The sequence below is a fragment of the Mauremys mutica genome, chromosome 4 (genome assembly GCF_020497125.1).
Source record: "Mauremys mutica isolate MM-2020 ecotype Southern chromosome 4, ASM2049712v1, whole genome shotgun sequence".
Lineage (NCBI taxonomy): Eukaryota > Metazoa > Chordata > Testudines > Geoemydidae > Mauremys > Mauremys mutica.
The window spans coordinates 99,009,032-99,021,767 of NC_059075.1; the positions used below are offsets into that span (position 1 = coordinate 99,009,032).

Genomic DNA, 12,736 nt, shown 5'->3' on the forward strand with positions numbered 1-12,736 from the left:
AAAGAAAATTAAAGAAACTGGCCTGAGTTGAGCTCCTTACTTCAAATTTGGTTCGATTTGTATCCATCACTAAGGATGAGCCAAAGAGAACATGTGTAATGGAAAACACTCTGGCATTGCTTCTTGATGATCACAATAGTATTATATCTTTTTATTGCATTATACTTACTCTCCTTTGCAAAGCACTGTGAGATCTATGGACAAAAAGCGCTATATACCACCAATGTTGTTTTAGTATTTGTCTATTTTATTATGTTTATATCTTTATTATGCCTTAAAATCTGACTTGCTTAGTATATGGGTTATGCCTTTGTTCCCTGTGACTTTATGCTGTGTCAGTTTCTACCTACCCCTCTACCTCACTGGAGTGATGTGAGATTTAATTCATTAATGTATGTAAAGCACTTTGAAAACCTTGGAAGGAAGGTGCCACAGAATGAGATAGTCTATAGTGGGTGTTCCCATAGAAAAGGCCAGTTCTCTGACTCAAATTCATGGATGTAAAGCACTTTGAGATGTTTGGATGGACGATGCTATAGAAGCATAAAGCTGTATTATAAATATTCTTTACTCACAAGCTCATGGAAACCAATGCACCAACAGCCACCATGTCCTTTAATTTAATTTCCCACTATTTTCTATTTGGTAAAATAAACTGGAGGGATCCCTCAAATATTTAATGGGCTGCTTTATGCATTTATAGATGGGTTTGACTGCAGCTAAAAATGTCCATGACATACAATAGGTTGTTTCTAGCTGGATTTTAAAAGAAAATAACTTTGATCATTTCAAAAGCATTGAAGCCTGATGCTCCAGTGAGAAAGGAAGGCGGTAATTTATGGCTACCATTAAGGAAACAAAGACAAAGACCGAGGGAAAGTTTCACTAAGTGAAGATTTACAAATGTGTATAAAACACCCTTACAACTAGACATAGCCTGGTATTTCTCCCAGAACAAAACAAAAGGGAAGAGGAGGGGGAAGAAGGGGATACAGCCTGCCCACCTGCCTTCACTGGGCACAAAAAGGTCAAAGGAAGAACGTTTTTTTAAAGTTATTTTACCAACTAACATGGTCACTTTGCCTGCAGAGGAAACCAGCTGTGTGAAGAACAGTCACAGTAATATCTGGCTTAGGAAAAAGGGTTACGGATCTGTGGTAGCCTTGGTAGGATTTGGATGACAGGGACTCTGCCTCTGTATATTGCACAGGGTTGAGCATAGTCAGCACTTAAATAAGAACAATTAACAAAATAGTTGTGAAGTTATATATGTAGGGGGTGGGGGTGTTCACGTGCAGTGCTTCTGTATACACCTGTAAGTTGCATGTAAATTAATGGGTACAGAGTGTGCGTGCAGTGTGCACTGCACATGTCGGATGTTTGCATGGGGTTGACTACATTAGAAAAGAAATCACTTTTGGGGCCTTTCAGAAAATGAATGTGACACAGTTTCTCTCTATCTACGTGTGCAGTTGAAACATTTTCAGCGCCAGTTTAGCTACACCTATTGCTTTGACCAACGTCAAGCCCTACACGTGGGTGAGTGGTGTTTGTGTATGTCTGCAAGGAATGCCTGTGTGTGTATGGGGTGTTGTGCTGCTGTTTGAATACACGTGCTGTGGGTGTGTGTATAAGTGTAGGGCCTGCGTAAGATGCTGGTGTGTGGTTGACTATGTGCATTGGCGGGTGTTTCTATAGGTGGTGGTGCTTGTATGTGGGGATATTTGTAGATGCGCAGAGGTGTTTCTGAGGCAGAGTATTTGTGTATGGGGAGGGCTTTTATCTATAGCTGCAGAGGGTGTGTAAGTCAGTGTTGTTTGGCCTTGCCTGTGTATGTTTGCAGGTGTTTCTGGGCTGGGGTATTGGCGTGAGGGGGTATCTGCAGGTCGGGGGCAGTTGTGTATATGTAAGAGGAGGTGTGTGAGAGCCACACCCCTGTAGGCAGAGCGCGGGAGGGAGGCAGTGCGGGCTCCTCTCTCAGGGTGCCTGGCTGTGGAGTGGCCCATGAGAGCAATGGGAGGGAGACCCCGCGGCCAGGCCCCCTGCCCACGCCGCGCGGCAGCAGGAGCGGGGCGCGAGGCGGCTGTCAGTGCCAGGCAGGCTGGGCGCCCGCCGCCACCTCCCGCTCCCCCTCCTCCTCCTCCTCCTGCGGGACGCGCCAGGCCCCGGCGGCCGCGCGATCGATGGGGTCCGGCCGCCGCTGCTCCGCGGGGGCGGCGCTGCTGCTGCTGCTGCTGCCGCTGCTGCTCCTCCAGGGACAGGTCCGCGCCGCCGGGCTGCTCCTGCCCGGTGAGTGACCCAGCCCCGGGTCCGGGTTAGTCCCGTGTGTTGCCGGACCCCGCTATTGCAGCCCGGCTGCCCTGCGCCGGCCGGGGCGTCGCATGCTGAGAGCAGATGGTTCCCGCTACCTCCAGACCTGGACAGCGGCTTTCGCGCTTTGCCTCGCCCCCCAGAACCGGTTTCTGGCCCGGCCTGAGTCTGCCAGCACTTGCGCGCCTGCTTAACTTTACTCCCCTGGGGGGTAAATGAGTGGGACTTACAGGGGTGGGGGAAGTTAAGGCTCAGGCTCCCACGCTGCCATTGCTCAGCTCCTGGGAAGATCAGGGCACTGTTGGAGGGGTTTGTTTCTTAATATTGGCTTTGATCCATTACTTTAAGCCTGTGTGGAGTAGTGCCGTTGAATTCAGTAAGGCTGCTCACATGTCTAAAGTTACACTTGCATGCAGTGCGGCTGTAGCCCCGTCAGTCCCAGGATATTGGAGAGACAAGGTGGGTGAAATACTATCTTTCATTGGACCAACTTCTGTTATTGCCCTTGGGCATTTAGTGCCCTGGATTTGGTATACCAAATTGTGATGGCCATGTGTAGGATCCATAGATCCTGACAGGTGTGTTGTGGTGGGAGTGTTGGTTCAATAAAAGATATTATCTCCTCACCCACCCTGTCTCTCTAAAGTGACACTTGCTCTTTCCGTGCTTTGCTGCTATTCTTTTTAGAAATGGGCTTGAACCAGCCTCCAGCTCTAAAACATCCGTGGAAGACGGGGAGCGTTCAGAAATGAACTTCACAATTATTACTTTTAGCTGTATTGGTTTCAATTGGGAAAAACATAGTTTTTGTTTTATTTTTGAAAAAAATCTCTCATTTCTGACCAGGGTGCTGGACAATACTAGATGAATACAGTATTTACATAGCACCAGAGAGGTGGCTGGCACTTTTCAAACATATGAGATTATTAAATGAAAAATAATTTATCTGAATTAAAATGTGCAAACTTTGTGGACTGTTAGGTTGCTTTAGTTGGTTTGTAATATGGGCAGTGGTAAATATTTCTGTGACTGAACTTTTATTATGATGGTGTTGATTATTTTAAAGTTTTGTTTCCCTACTAGGAATCTTTCAAATAACAACATTAGTATCAAAGAAATAAAACAGATGTTTAGTGTTTTTAAAAAATCTAGAAGTACAAGGTTGATGTATCACAGTCTAAACCGTGTTCTATTAAATGTGGAATAAACCTAATAATTCTTCATGCATCTTCCTCCTCCGCAGCAGTTTCACTGCCAAGTTTAAGACTGCAGCATTTTCTCTTAGTTTCCTTCCCCAGAGCCTCTCTCTCCAGCTTAGACTACCTTCTGTAGGAGCAGAAATCTCACCCAATGTAACTTTAAATCAGCTTTCATTATGTTATATACACTAATGCTGCCTTTTCACTCCCGTTCTTCATATGCATCCTGGAGATCAAAGGAATTAATATTAACAATAAAAAACCCTAAAAACTGAACCAGCCACTATGTATAAGGCGCAGTATCTGTTTGACATTTATGCATTTTAGTTTTAAGAGAAAAACACTCTTGAGTGTGTCCTCTCTGTGACAGTGCTTTCCATGGACAGGTACATCTACAAAAACCCTAATGTGCAGACAAGTACATGCACAAGGAGAGTGGGAATAGTTACTTTGAGATAATGCATGAGCTTAATTTCTACACATTTAAGCAACAATGAGTCACGAAAGATTATGCTCCAATACGTCTGTTAGTCTTTAAGGTGCCACAGGACTCATTGTTGCTTTTTACAGATCCAGACTAACATGGCTACCCCTCTGATACACTACACATTTAAGGTTTGTTGACAGCTGATCTCCTCCACCCCATACCAGTTTTCTGTCTCAGTGCTATACATCCATATCCGATTGAAGGTCTTCTAGTAATTCCTCTCACGTCCAGAACCTTCTTTGCTGACCACTCCCAAGACTCAAAACCTCCCCTTATAATAGTTTTCCTTATCCTGTCCCAAGATCCCATCTTCTGCTAATCTCACCACTTCAGCATTGGTCCTCCCCTCATTTCCTGATGATCTTGATCCAGAGGTATTTGTAGGGTGTCCATCACTATTATCTAGACCAAAGATTTGCAATCTGTGTTCAATGGGCCACTGAGGTTCAGCAGAGTATTTGATCATGGTCTGTTGAGCCGGTTGGTCATATGATGCTGGCCTATTGTCTTGTTCCCTGCTGCTAAACTGCTTTAAAAGAAGTTAAAACCATATTAATATTCTTCCTCATAAGCAATTACTCTAGTTATTAAGGGCTGTTAGGTGATATGTGGAAGGAGAAGGTGATCGGTGTGATTGACTCATGGGACACCTTCTCTTCCATTCATAATCTCTCTGTTACAATGTAGTCTACATTGGAGGGAAGAGGAAGGCGTGGGCACTTATGATATAGCCACCAAATACTGTATTAAGACTCCAGGAGGACCTCCACTTCTGCTGATTTGTCTGTACTCGCAGATCCTTCCCGTCTACGACTTCCTTTCCTACAGAACTGCCTTTTCCGCTGATCTCCTTCCCCTGGACCATCCATGGGACCTTACTCTGTTTGTGCTGATTTGCATCTTTTTTCTGCTGCCCTAGAAACTCCTGTTCTGATGATGTCTTCCCCTCCCTGTCACTCTTCTTTGATGGCCACCTACAACTCATTCATATCCAGGACTTCCTCTTTTGCTGATCTTTCTCATTCCTCGCTCCTCCCCTGCGCTGAAGTTTCCAGCTGGATGTTTTAGCTATGTACACTATGTGCTTCTTGAAAGGTGACTGCCTGCTGTGTGTTTCAGCAATGTTGCTCACCAGATGTGACTTTCACTTTTTATTTAAAAAAGCTAATTTGGGAGCAGTAAAAACACTTGAATAACCATCTGTTTAATGGTAAGTAAAAGTTTGACGTGTCTGGGGCTGTGATTTTGAAACTCTTGACTGAGTGAGTGTTCATTTTTTGTGAGACCTTTTTGTTAGTTTAAAGAATGTCATGCTTCCGAAGAGTGATGTCACAGGTTTGAAATATGATTTTTTTCAATAACTGGTTGTTTGGGGCTCTATAGATTAATTCTGTCTCTGTGTGTGTCTGATTCTTAGCTCCATACAGAGACACAGGGCCATATTTTCTGCTGCTGTTAATCAGTATAACTCCATGGAGTTACACCGTTTTACATCACCTGAAGATCTGGCCCATAATGTATAAATGCTGATACTTGTGCAAATGTATGCATATACATAATCATGCAAGTGTATGCTAACACGCACACATCCACACATACAACCATCATGCAAGCATATCGTGTGTGTGACTCTTTCTTGCACATGCATGTGCGTGTGCACATAGACACACGTGACCATTCAGCAACCAACCAAACATTCTCATGTTGCACCTTCTGACATCTCTCATGAATCTGTTTTTTTACAGATGTGGATGAGTGTGCCCAAGGGACTGATGACTGTCATCCAGATGCTATTTGTCAAAACATTCCAAAGCTGTACAAGTGCACATGCAAACTGGGTTACAGTGGTGAAGGGAAAACGTGTGAAGGTAAATTGACTGCAGTAATACACACTGCTTTAGCCGTAGTGTGTGTGTGCCAGACAGTCCTATCGCCATTTGCTGGTTAACTCATAGTTAAGACTGCAAAAGGGATTCATGGGAACATCCATGACAAGCTGTTGACTCCTTATGTCATATATGTAGCCCAGGAATCTGATATATTTCAAACTTAATTATATATTTGTGTGTGATTTTAAAAAAACACAATCTTAAAAAGACAACAAATGCAGCCACTACTTCTGTCCAGCTCCTTAGATTTACTTTAGATATAGATTTATGGTAGGTACCCTTTTGAGAAGCCCTGGCTTGGAAGAGGAGAGAATGTGCCTCATTTCTACTGTGAATTTGTCTAGCTTCAACTTCTAGCTATTGAATCTTGTTGTACCTTTATCTGCTAGTGTGAAGAGCCCTCAATTTCAAAATTGCTGTTCTGCACATAGGTAGTTACGTATTGTGATCAAGTCACCCTTTAACCTTCTCTTTGTTAAACTGAATAGACTGAACTCCTTGAGTGTATCACTATAGACTCATAAGGCATATTTTCCAATCCTTCAGTCATTCTCATGGCTCTTTTCTGAACCCTTTCTAATTTATGAACATCCTTCTGGACTTGTGGACACAGTATTCCAATAGCAGTTGTAGCAGTGCCAAATACAGAGGTAATATAACCTTCCTACTTAGGGTGACTAGGTGTTTGGTTTTTGACTGGAACACCCGGTCGAAAAAGGATCCTAGTGGCTCCAGTCAGCACTGCTGACCAAGCCGTTGACTGTCCGCTTGGGGCCTCCACGCAGTGGGGCTGGCAGGCTCCCTGCTAGCCTCCGTGGTGTGCGGCTCCTGGGAAGCAGCCAACATGTCCCCCCTCCAGCTTCTACATGTGGGGCATCCAAGGGGCTCCACACGCTGTCCCCGCCCCAGGCACCGCCCCCACAGTTCCCATTGGCCAGGAAGCATGGCCAATGGAAGCTGCGGGTCAGTGCCCGCAGAAGGGTCAGCGCCTGGACAGTGCGCAGAGCCGCTTGGCAACGTCTCTGCATAGGAGTCCGAGAACAGACATGTTGGCTGCTTCCAGGAGCCACTTGAGGTAAGCGCTGCCTAGAGCCCGCACCTCTGATCCCCTCCCAGGTCGCAGCTCCGTGCCCCAGCCCCAGCCCTAATTTGCCTCCCACCCCCTGAACCTCTCAATCCTAGCCCGGAGCCCCCTCCCATACTCTGAACCCCTCATCCCTGGCCCCACCCCAGAGCCCTCATACTCCCTTGCACCTTAACCACTTACCCCAATCCAGAGCCCCCTCGTGCACTCCAAATCCCTCATCCCTGCCCCACACCCCCAGCCCAGAATCCATACCTCCTCCCACACACCAACCCCCTGCCTCAGCCCCGAGCCCCCTCCCATATTCAAAACCCCTCATCCCTGGCCCCATCCCAGAGCCCACAGGCGCACCCCCAGCTGGAGCCCTCACTCCCTCTCACACCTCCACTCCCTGAGCCAGCCAGGTGAAAATGAGTGAGTGAGGGTGGGGTGAGCGTGTGACAGAGGGAGGGGGGTTGGAGTGAGTGAGGGTGGGGCCTCAGAGAAGGGGCGGGGTATGGGAGGGGCTTAAGGGGAGGGGTGGGGCAGGAGGTGGGGCAGAGGTCTTCAGTTTTGTGCAAGCAGAAAGTTGGCAATCCTATTCCTTCTTGAGATTTTCCTGATCATACATCCAAGGATTGAATTAACCCTTTTACCACGGAGTCACACTGGGAGCTTGTGTTCAGCTGATTAGCCATCCTGACCCCCAAAATACTTTTTTGGAGTTACTGTTTCCCAAGATAGAGTCTCCCATTGTGTAAGCATGGTCTGCATTCTTTGTTCCTAGATGTATAAGTTCCACCCGGTAAGTTTCAAGGTGCTTACCCATAAAAGCAGGCTGGCCATTGACAATATGTGGGAACAAATATAGCATTGATTCATTTAAAGGAAGTATTAGTTTCTTGCAGTTAAGGCTGAAGGTTTGTGCCTCAGGCTTAGTTGAGGTTGGTTTCAGCAATGCATGTGTAAGTTTGAAACTGGGGCAAAATCATGCTTGTATGAACAATACCACAGAGCTATTAAAGTTCTCATAAAAAAACGGGTTTGACCAAGTCTGGGCACAGTAGGGGCCTGATCCAGCTCTGCTTAAGTCAGTATAACTCTTTCCATTTTCTTCTATGGTAGCTGGATTGGGTCCATAAAAAGCAGAAACTTTAGCACCTGCTGTATTTCTTTGCTTCTTCAGTTCTATTTATCATATTTCTAAAAAGGGAAACAGTGATAAGAAGCCTAGCTTCAAAGCAGGGAGTCACTTACATTACAGTCATATGCATGACTTAGAAACATAGGAACTGCCAAACTGGATGAAACCAGTGGTCCATTTAATCCAGTATCCTACTTCTGACAGTTGCCACACCAACTGCTTCAGGGGAAGGGGAAACCTTGCAATAGACAGAGTTATTTTTTTAATCCTGCTTGGTCTTAATTATGTATTGTGGCAAGGAGTTCCACAGGCCAACTGCATGTTGTATGAAAATATATTTCTTTGTATTCATTTTGAATTTCATTGAGTATCCCCTTGCTCTTTTATTCTGAGACAGGGTGAATAGAAGTTCAAAGACTATCTTTTATATCCCAATTGTTATTTTATATACCTTTTATCATGTCACCTTGTATTCATCTCCTCTTTAAGGCAAACACAACCCAACTTTTCAATGTCTTTTTATATGTGGGTTTTTCCATATCCCTACTCATTCTTGTCATCTGGCTCTGAACCCACTCTGTTTCTGTTATAGCCCTTTTCAGATGGCGTGTCCAGAACTGACCACAGCATTCCAGGTGAAGGCATACTATTAATTTAGAGAATGTCATTATATAATATTGCTCTGTTATTATCTATCCTATTAGCAGCCAGCAATATATTGGCAGCATAGCAATGATAACTAGGATGGATCACAAAATTTTAAAAAGTTACATGAAACATTTCAACATCATTTTCTGTTTCACACGTTTTCAACCATTTTCCATTTTCTGTTTTTGAAAAATTTCAGCACTTTTTATTTAAAATATTTATCAAAATGTTATCAGAATGGTTAGTGAAATTTTGCATGTACCAGATTTTTGATAAACAAAAAAAATCTCTGACCATACTGATTGTTTTGATTAAAATTTTAATTAAAAATGTTGCAAAAAATATTGACTTTTTCGGGCCTTGCAGTGGGTGAACTCCTGGCTTCCTTGAAGGCAACTGCAAAACTTCCATTGACATTAGTGGAGCCAGGATTGTACACAACGGTTTTTGGGATTTTTGGGGAAAAAAAGAACACACCCAGCTACCCTGTCTCTATGACAAATTCATCCCAAGAGGGCACATGTACCTACTGAGTTATTAAGGTATTTTTATAATGAGCAGCTTCTTTAAAACATAGTTAGGCAGTGAAACACTGGGGGCTGAGTCTTCTGGGAGGCTGGGAAATCTTAACTTCCATTGACGTTCTTAGTGCTTCTCAGAAAGTACAGAATGTGTTTTAGGATTGGGCTTTTGGACCCTAAAATGAAAAAAGCCAACCTGGGCCCCTCAGATGACACAAGATTGGCAGAGTGCACTTGCTATGGCTAAGGCCAAATTTTTCACCTAAAATTAGTCACCTATATCTATATTTGAGCATGTACTAATAAGTGTCCTGATTCCCAAAGACTTCAGTGAGCACTGTAGGTGGTCAGTGCCTTGGAAAATCAGGCTACTGATTTAGGTATGTAAATGTGGATTTAGGGGGCCTTTGTTAGGGATCCATGTTTGAAAAATTGCATCTTAATATTTTGGGGTAACCGCTACCATAGATGAAGCTCTAGTGGCTAGAGCGCAGAAGCTCTAGTGGCTGTGAGTCAGGAGACCTGGGTTCTGTTCTTGGATTTGCCACTAATTTACTGTATGACCTTGGGCCAGGAAGTGTCTATACATTAAAGTTATACTATACCAGTATAGTTAAAGTGGTACAACCCCTTAGTGTAAACACAATTATACAATATCAGCATAAAGGTGCTTTATACTGGTATGGCTATTCCCTTACAGGGGTTGTACAGGTATAACTGTTATGATAAAAAAACAACCAACCAAACAAAACAAATGAACACAAAACAAACCCCCTAACTCCCATCCCTCACCGTAATAAGTGCAGTGGTACAAAAACTGTATGGAGACCAGACCTAAATCATTTAGGAGCATGAGTGTTGTGGTCCAAAGTCACTGCATTGCTTTTTAAAATCTTACCCTTAGAAATCCTTAGGTGAAAATAACCGTGTAAGCTCTCATAGTATTATTAATAGTGTAACAAGCATCATCAGATGTCTGGGAAAAGTAGAGATTGGTCAAAACCAAAAACCTGGATCTAACCTGCCAAACTTTCACGTTGGGGGGGATTTAGGAATTGAAGCCTGGATCTGAATTTAACACCAACTCTTTCTCTTTACGTTGGGTCAGACCAGAACCCTAGCATTAAAGATACTGAACATTGGGGGAGTCAACATTTTTATCTGGATGTTGTGGCTTTCGCCCATCTTTAGTATAAAAGCTCTATTTGAAACTTTTGTCTGACTGTAAAGGGCTTTGGTTATTGTCCCTATCTCTTTCCCTTAGTGCCCTAACCATGCTGGTAAAATTCTCCCCTGTGCAAACAGAAGGGCAGCAGAAGACATAGGTACTACCTCAGAGTGTAAGTGGGATTTTGAAGATGTGCAGAGGCAAATGTCATCATATGAGCTGAGTCCTAGATGTACCAATGTTGTTTTGCTGTTGATTGAAATGGGAACAAGATCATTTGTTGGTTTGTTTGTGTCTTTTAAATCAAAGCTCCTGGTGTGTGATTAGTTTATTTTGCTTAAGGAGTTTTATGCTAGAAATTGTTTTCTAGTACAAACATGAGGAAGATCAAGTCCTACATATTCAATTTCTTTATTTAGAGAGGAAACAAAGTGTTGGTCATTTATCATTTCATTTGAAGTATCAAAAAGACAAAGGTAATTTAGGACCAATGTTTATATTGGGTGTTAACAGATTTTAGAAAATATGTTAAATAGAAAGAATCGTATGAAAATGTTTTTTAAATGAAAGCTGTTTATTTGGATTTAAACATTCCCTTGCAGTATTTGCAACCCAAGCATTGCAGTTTTATGCTAGTGCTTGAGAATCAGAAGCTAAATTGACTCATGCATTTTAATAATCAAAATTGAGTCAAATGCAAAGTGTACAGACAAATTGAAATGGTAAATTAGATAGTTAAAATTCTTTCCATTCTAATAATGAGAGTATTGTGATGAATGCAGGTAAGGAGATTTGTCATTTTAAAAAAATTATGTAGTTTGATTCTTCCCTCAAATTGATTCTATGTCAGTGTGACTTCACTGACTTCAATGGATTTAATCCTGATTTACATCAGCATATAAGAGAGGAGAATCAGATCCATGATTTTTAATCTAACATCATTTTTAATAAGCAGCTTTAGAAAGCTTAAAACTATACTATAACACTGTGTGGAAATCCTAATGCATCTTGTCATCTTTCAGAAACATTGAACAAATAATGTGCTAAGTATAGTCTATTTGCAAGACAATGATGATTTAGGAGAGCAATTACTGTTCACATTTATACAATCATGTCAGGACCTGTCTATGCCAAACCAGGAAGCATCCATCAGATTGACTTTTGCTTTATCCCTCAGACATTGATGAATGTGATAATGACTTCAATGGAGGCTGCGTACATGAATGTTTCAACATTCCAGGCAATTATCGCTGTACTTGTTATGATGGCTTCATGTTGGCTCATGATGGCCATAATTGTCTCGGTAAGGAACATGCTTGCTAACATTGCAAATATTGATGCAAAGATATCCCTTTTTAATTTGTGAAAGTAAAAAGCCTGTGATTCCTGAATGCTGTGTTAGATAAGATGTCTAGACAAGAATGATACATATTAGACAAAGGAATTCCAGGTTTCGACATTTCAGTCTCTGTGTGACTGCTCTGTGGCTCAGTTTCCCCATCTGTAAAATGGGGGATAATACTGACACATTTTTCTTAAGTGCTTTGAGTTCTTTGGATTAAAAGCATCCTTCATTATTCTGTTAATGTGTTTCTTTAGGGAAACTTTAGTAAATTGACCTGTTTAAAACGAGGAACATTTCCTGTTTTTTTTTTTTTTTTTGGAAATGTTAATTTATGGTCCAAGCCCAGCCATGTGTTGGGGTTGGGAGAGAGGAATCCTTTCTCCAGGTAATGGAGTAGATATGCCTCATTCTCCCATTTATGTATCTTATATGGACCACATTTCTGTACTACCTGAGCAGCTCACAATCTCTAATGTATTTGTCCTCACAATACCTGTGTGAGGTAGGGCAGTCCTATTGACTCCATCATACGTTGGGGAACCAAAGTACAAGAAAGATAAGTGACTTGCTCAAGGTTATCAGGGAAGTCTGTGGTGAAGCAGGGAATGAAGCCCAATTTTTCCTGAGTCCCAACCATTGCATCACCCTTCTGCTCTGTGGGTTTGACGGTACCTCTGGCTCCTGCATGCTGCTACATGGTGGGTGATGATTGGTGGAACCGTGTAGTGAGTCTTCCTCACACTAATGTGTGGATCCCTATGGACCCCCTACAAATGCTGCTCATCACTGTCTGAGCAGTGGGGCCATCACTGGGTATGTTACCTTAGGAGATTTCCACTCCTGTTGGGGAGGGGATTTGCCTCCTATTGCAGAATTTGAAGACTATTGTGAGCCATGCAAGAGTGATGAGATATTTCAGATTAGCATGCAGTATTTTAGTAATGGGACCAGGCCTCTCTTAA

General features: G+C 42.9%; 1 protein-coding gene across 1 annotated transcript in view; it reads left to right on the top strand.

Annotated features, from left to right (window-relative positions):
* The first annotated feature begins 2,183 nt into the window (after nucleotides 1–2,183).
* Nucleotides 2,184–12,736, top strand: part of SCUBE2 (signal peptide, CUB domain and EGF like domain containing 2) — a 67,030-nt gene continuing 56,477 nt past the window's right edge. The window contains exons 1-3 of the mRNA XM_045014374.1: nucleotides 2,184–2,289; nucleotides 5,742–5,864; nucleotides 11,607–11,732. Of these exons, the coding sequence (XP_044870309.1) occupies nucleotides 2,184–2,289; nucleotides 5,742–5,864; nucleotides 11,607–11,732 (355 nt within the window). The remainder of the gene's footprint in view (nucleotides 2,290–5,741; nucleotides 5,865–11,606; nucleotides 11,733–12,736) is intronic.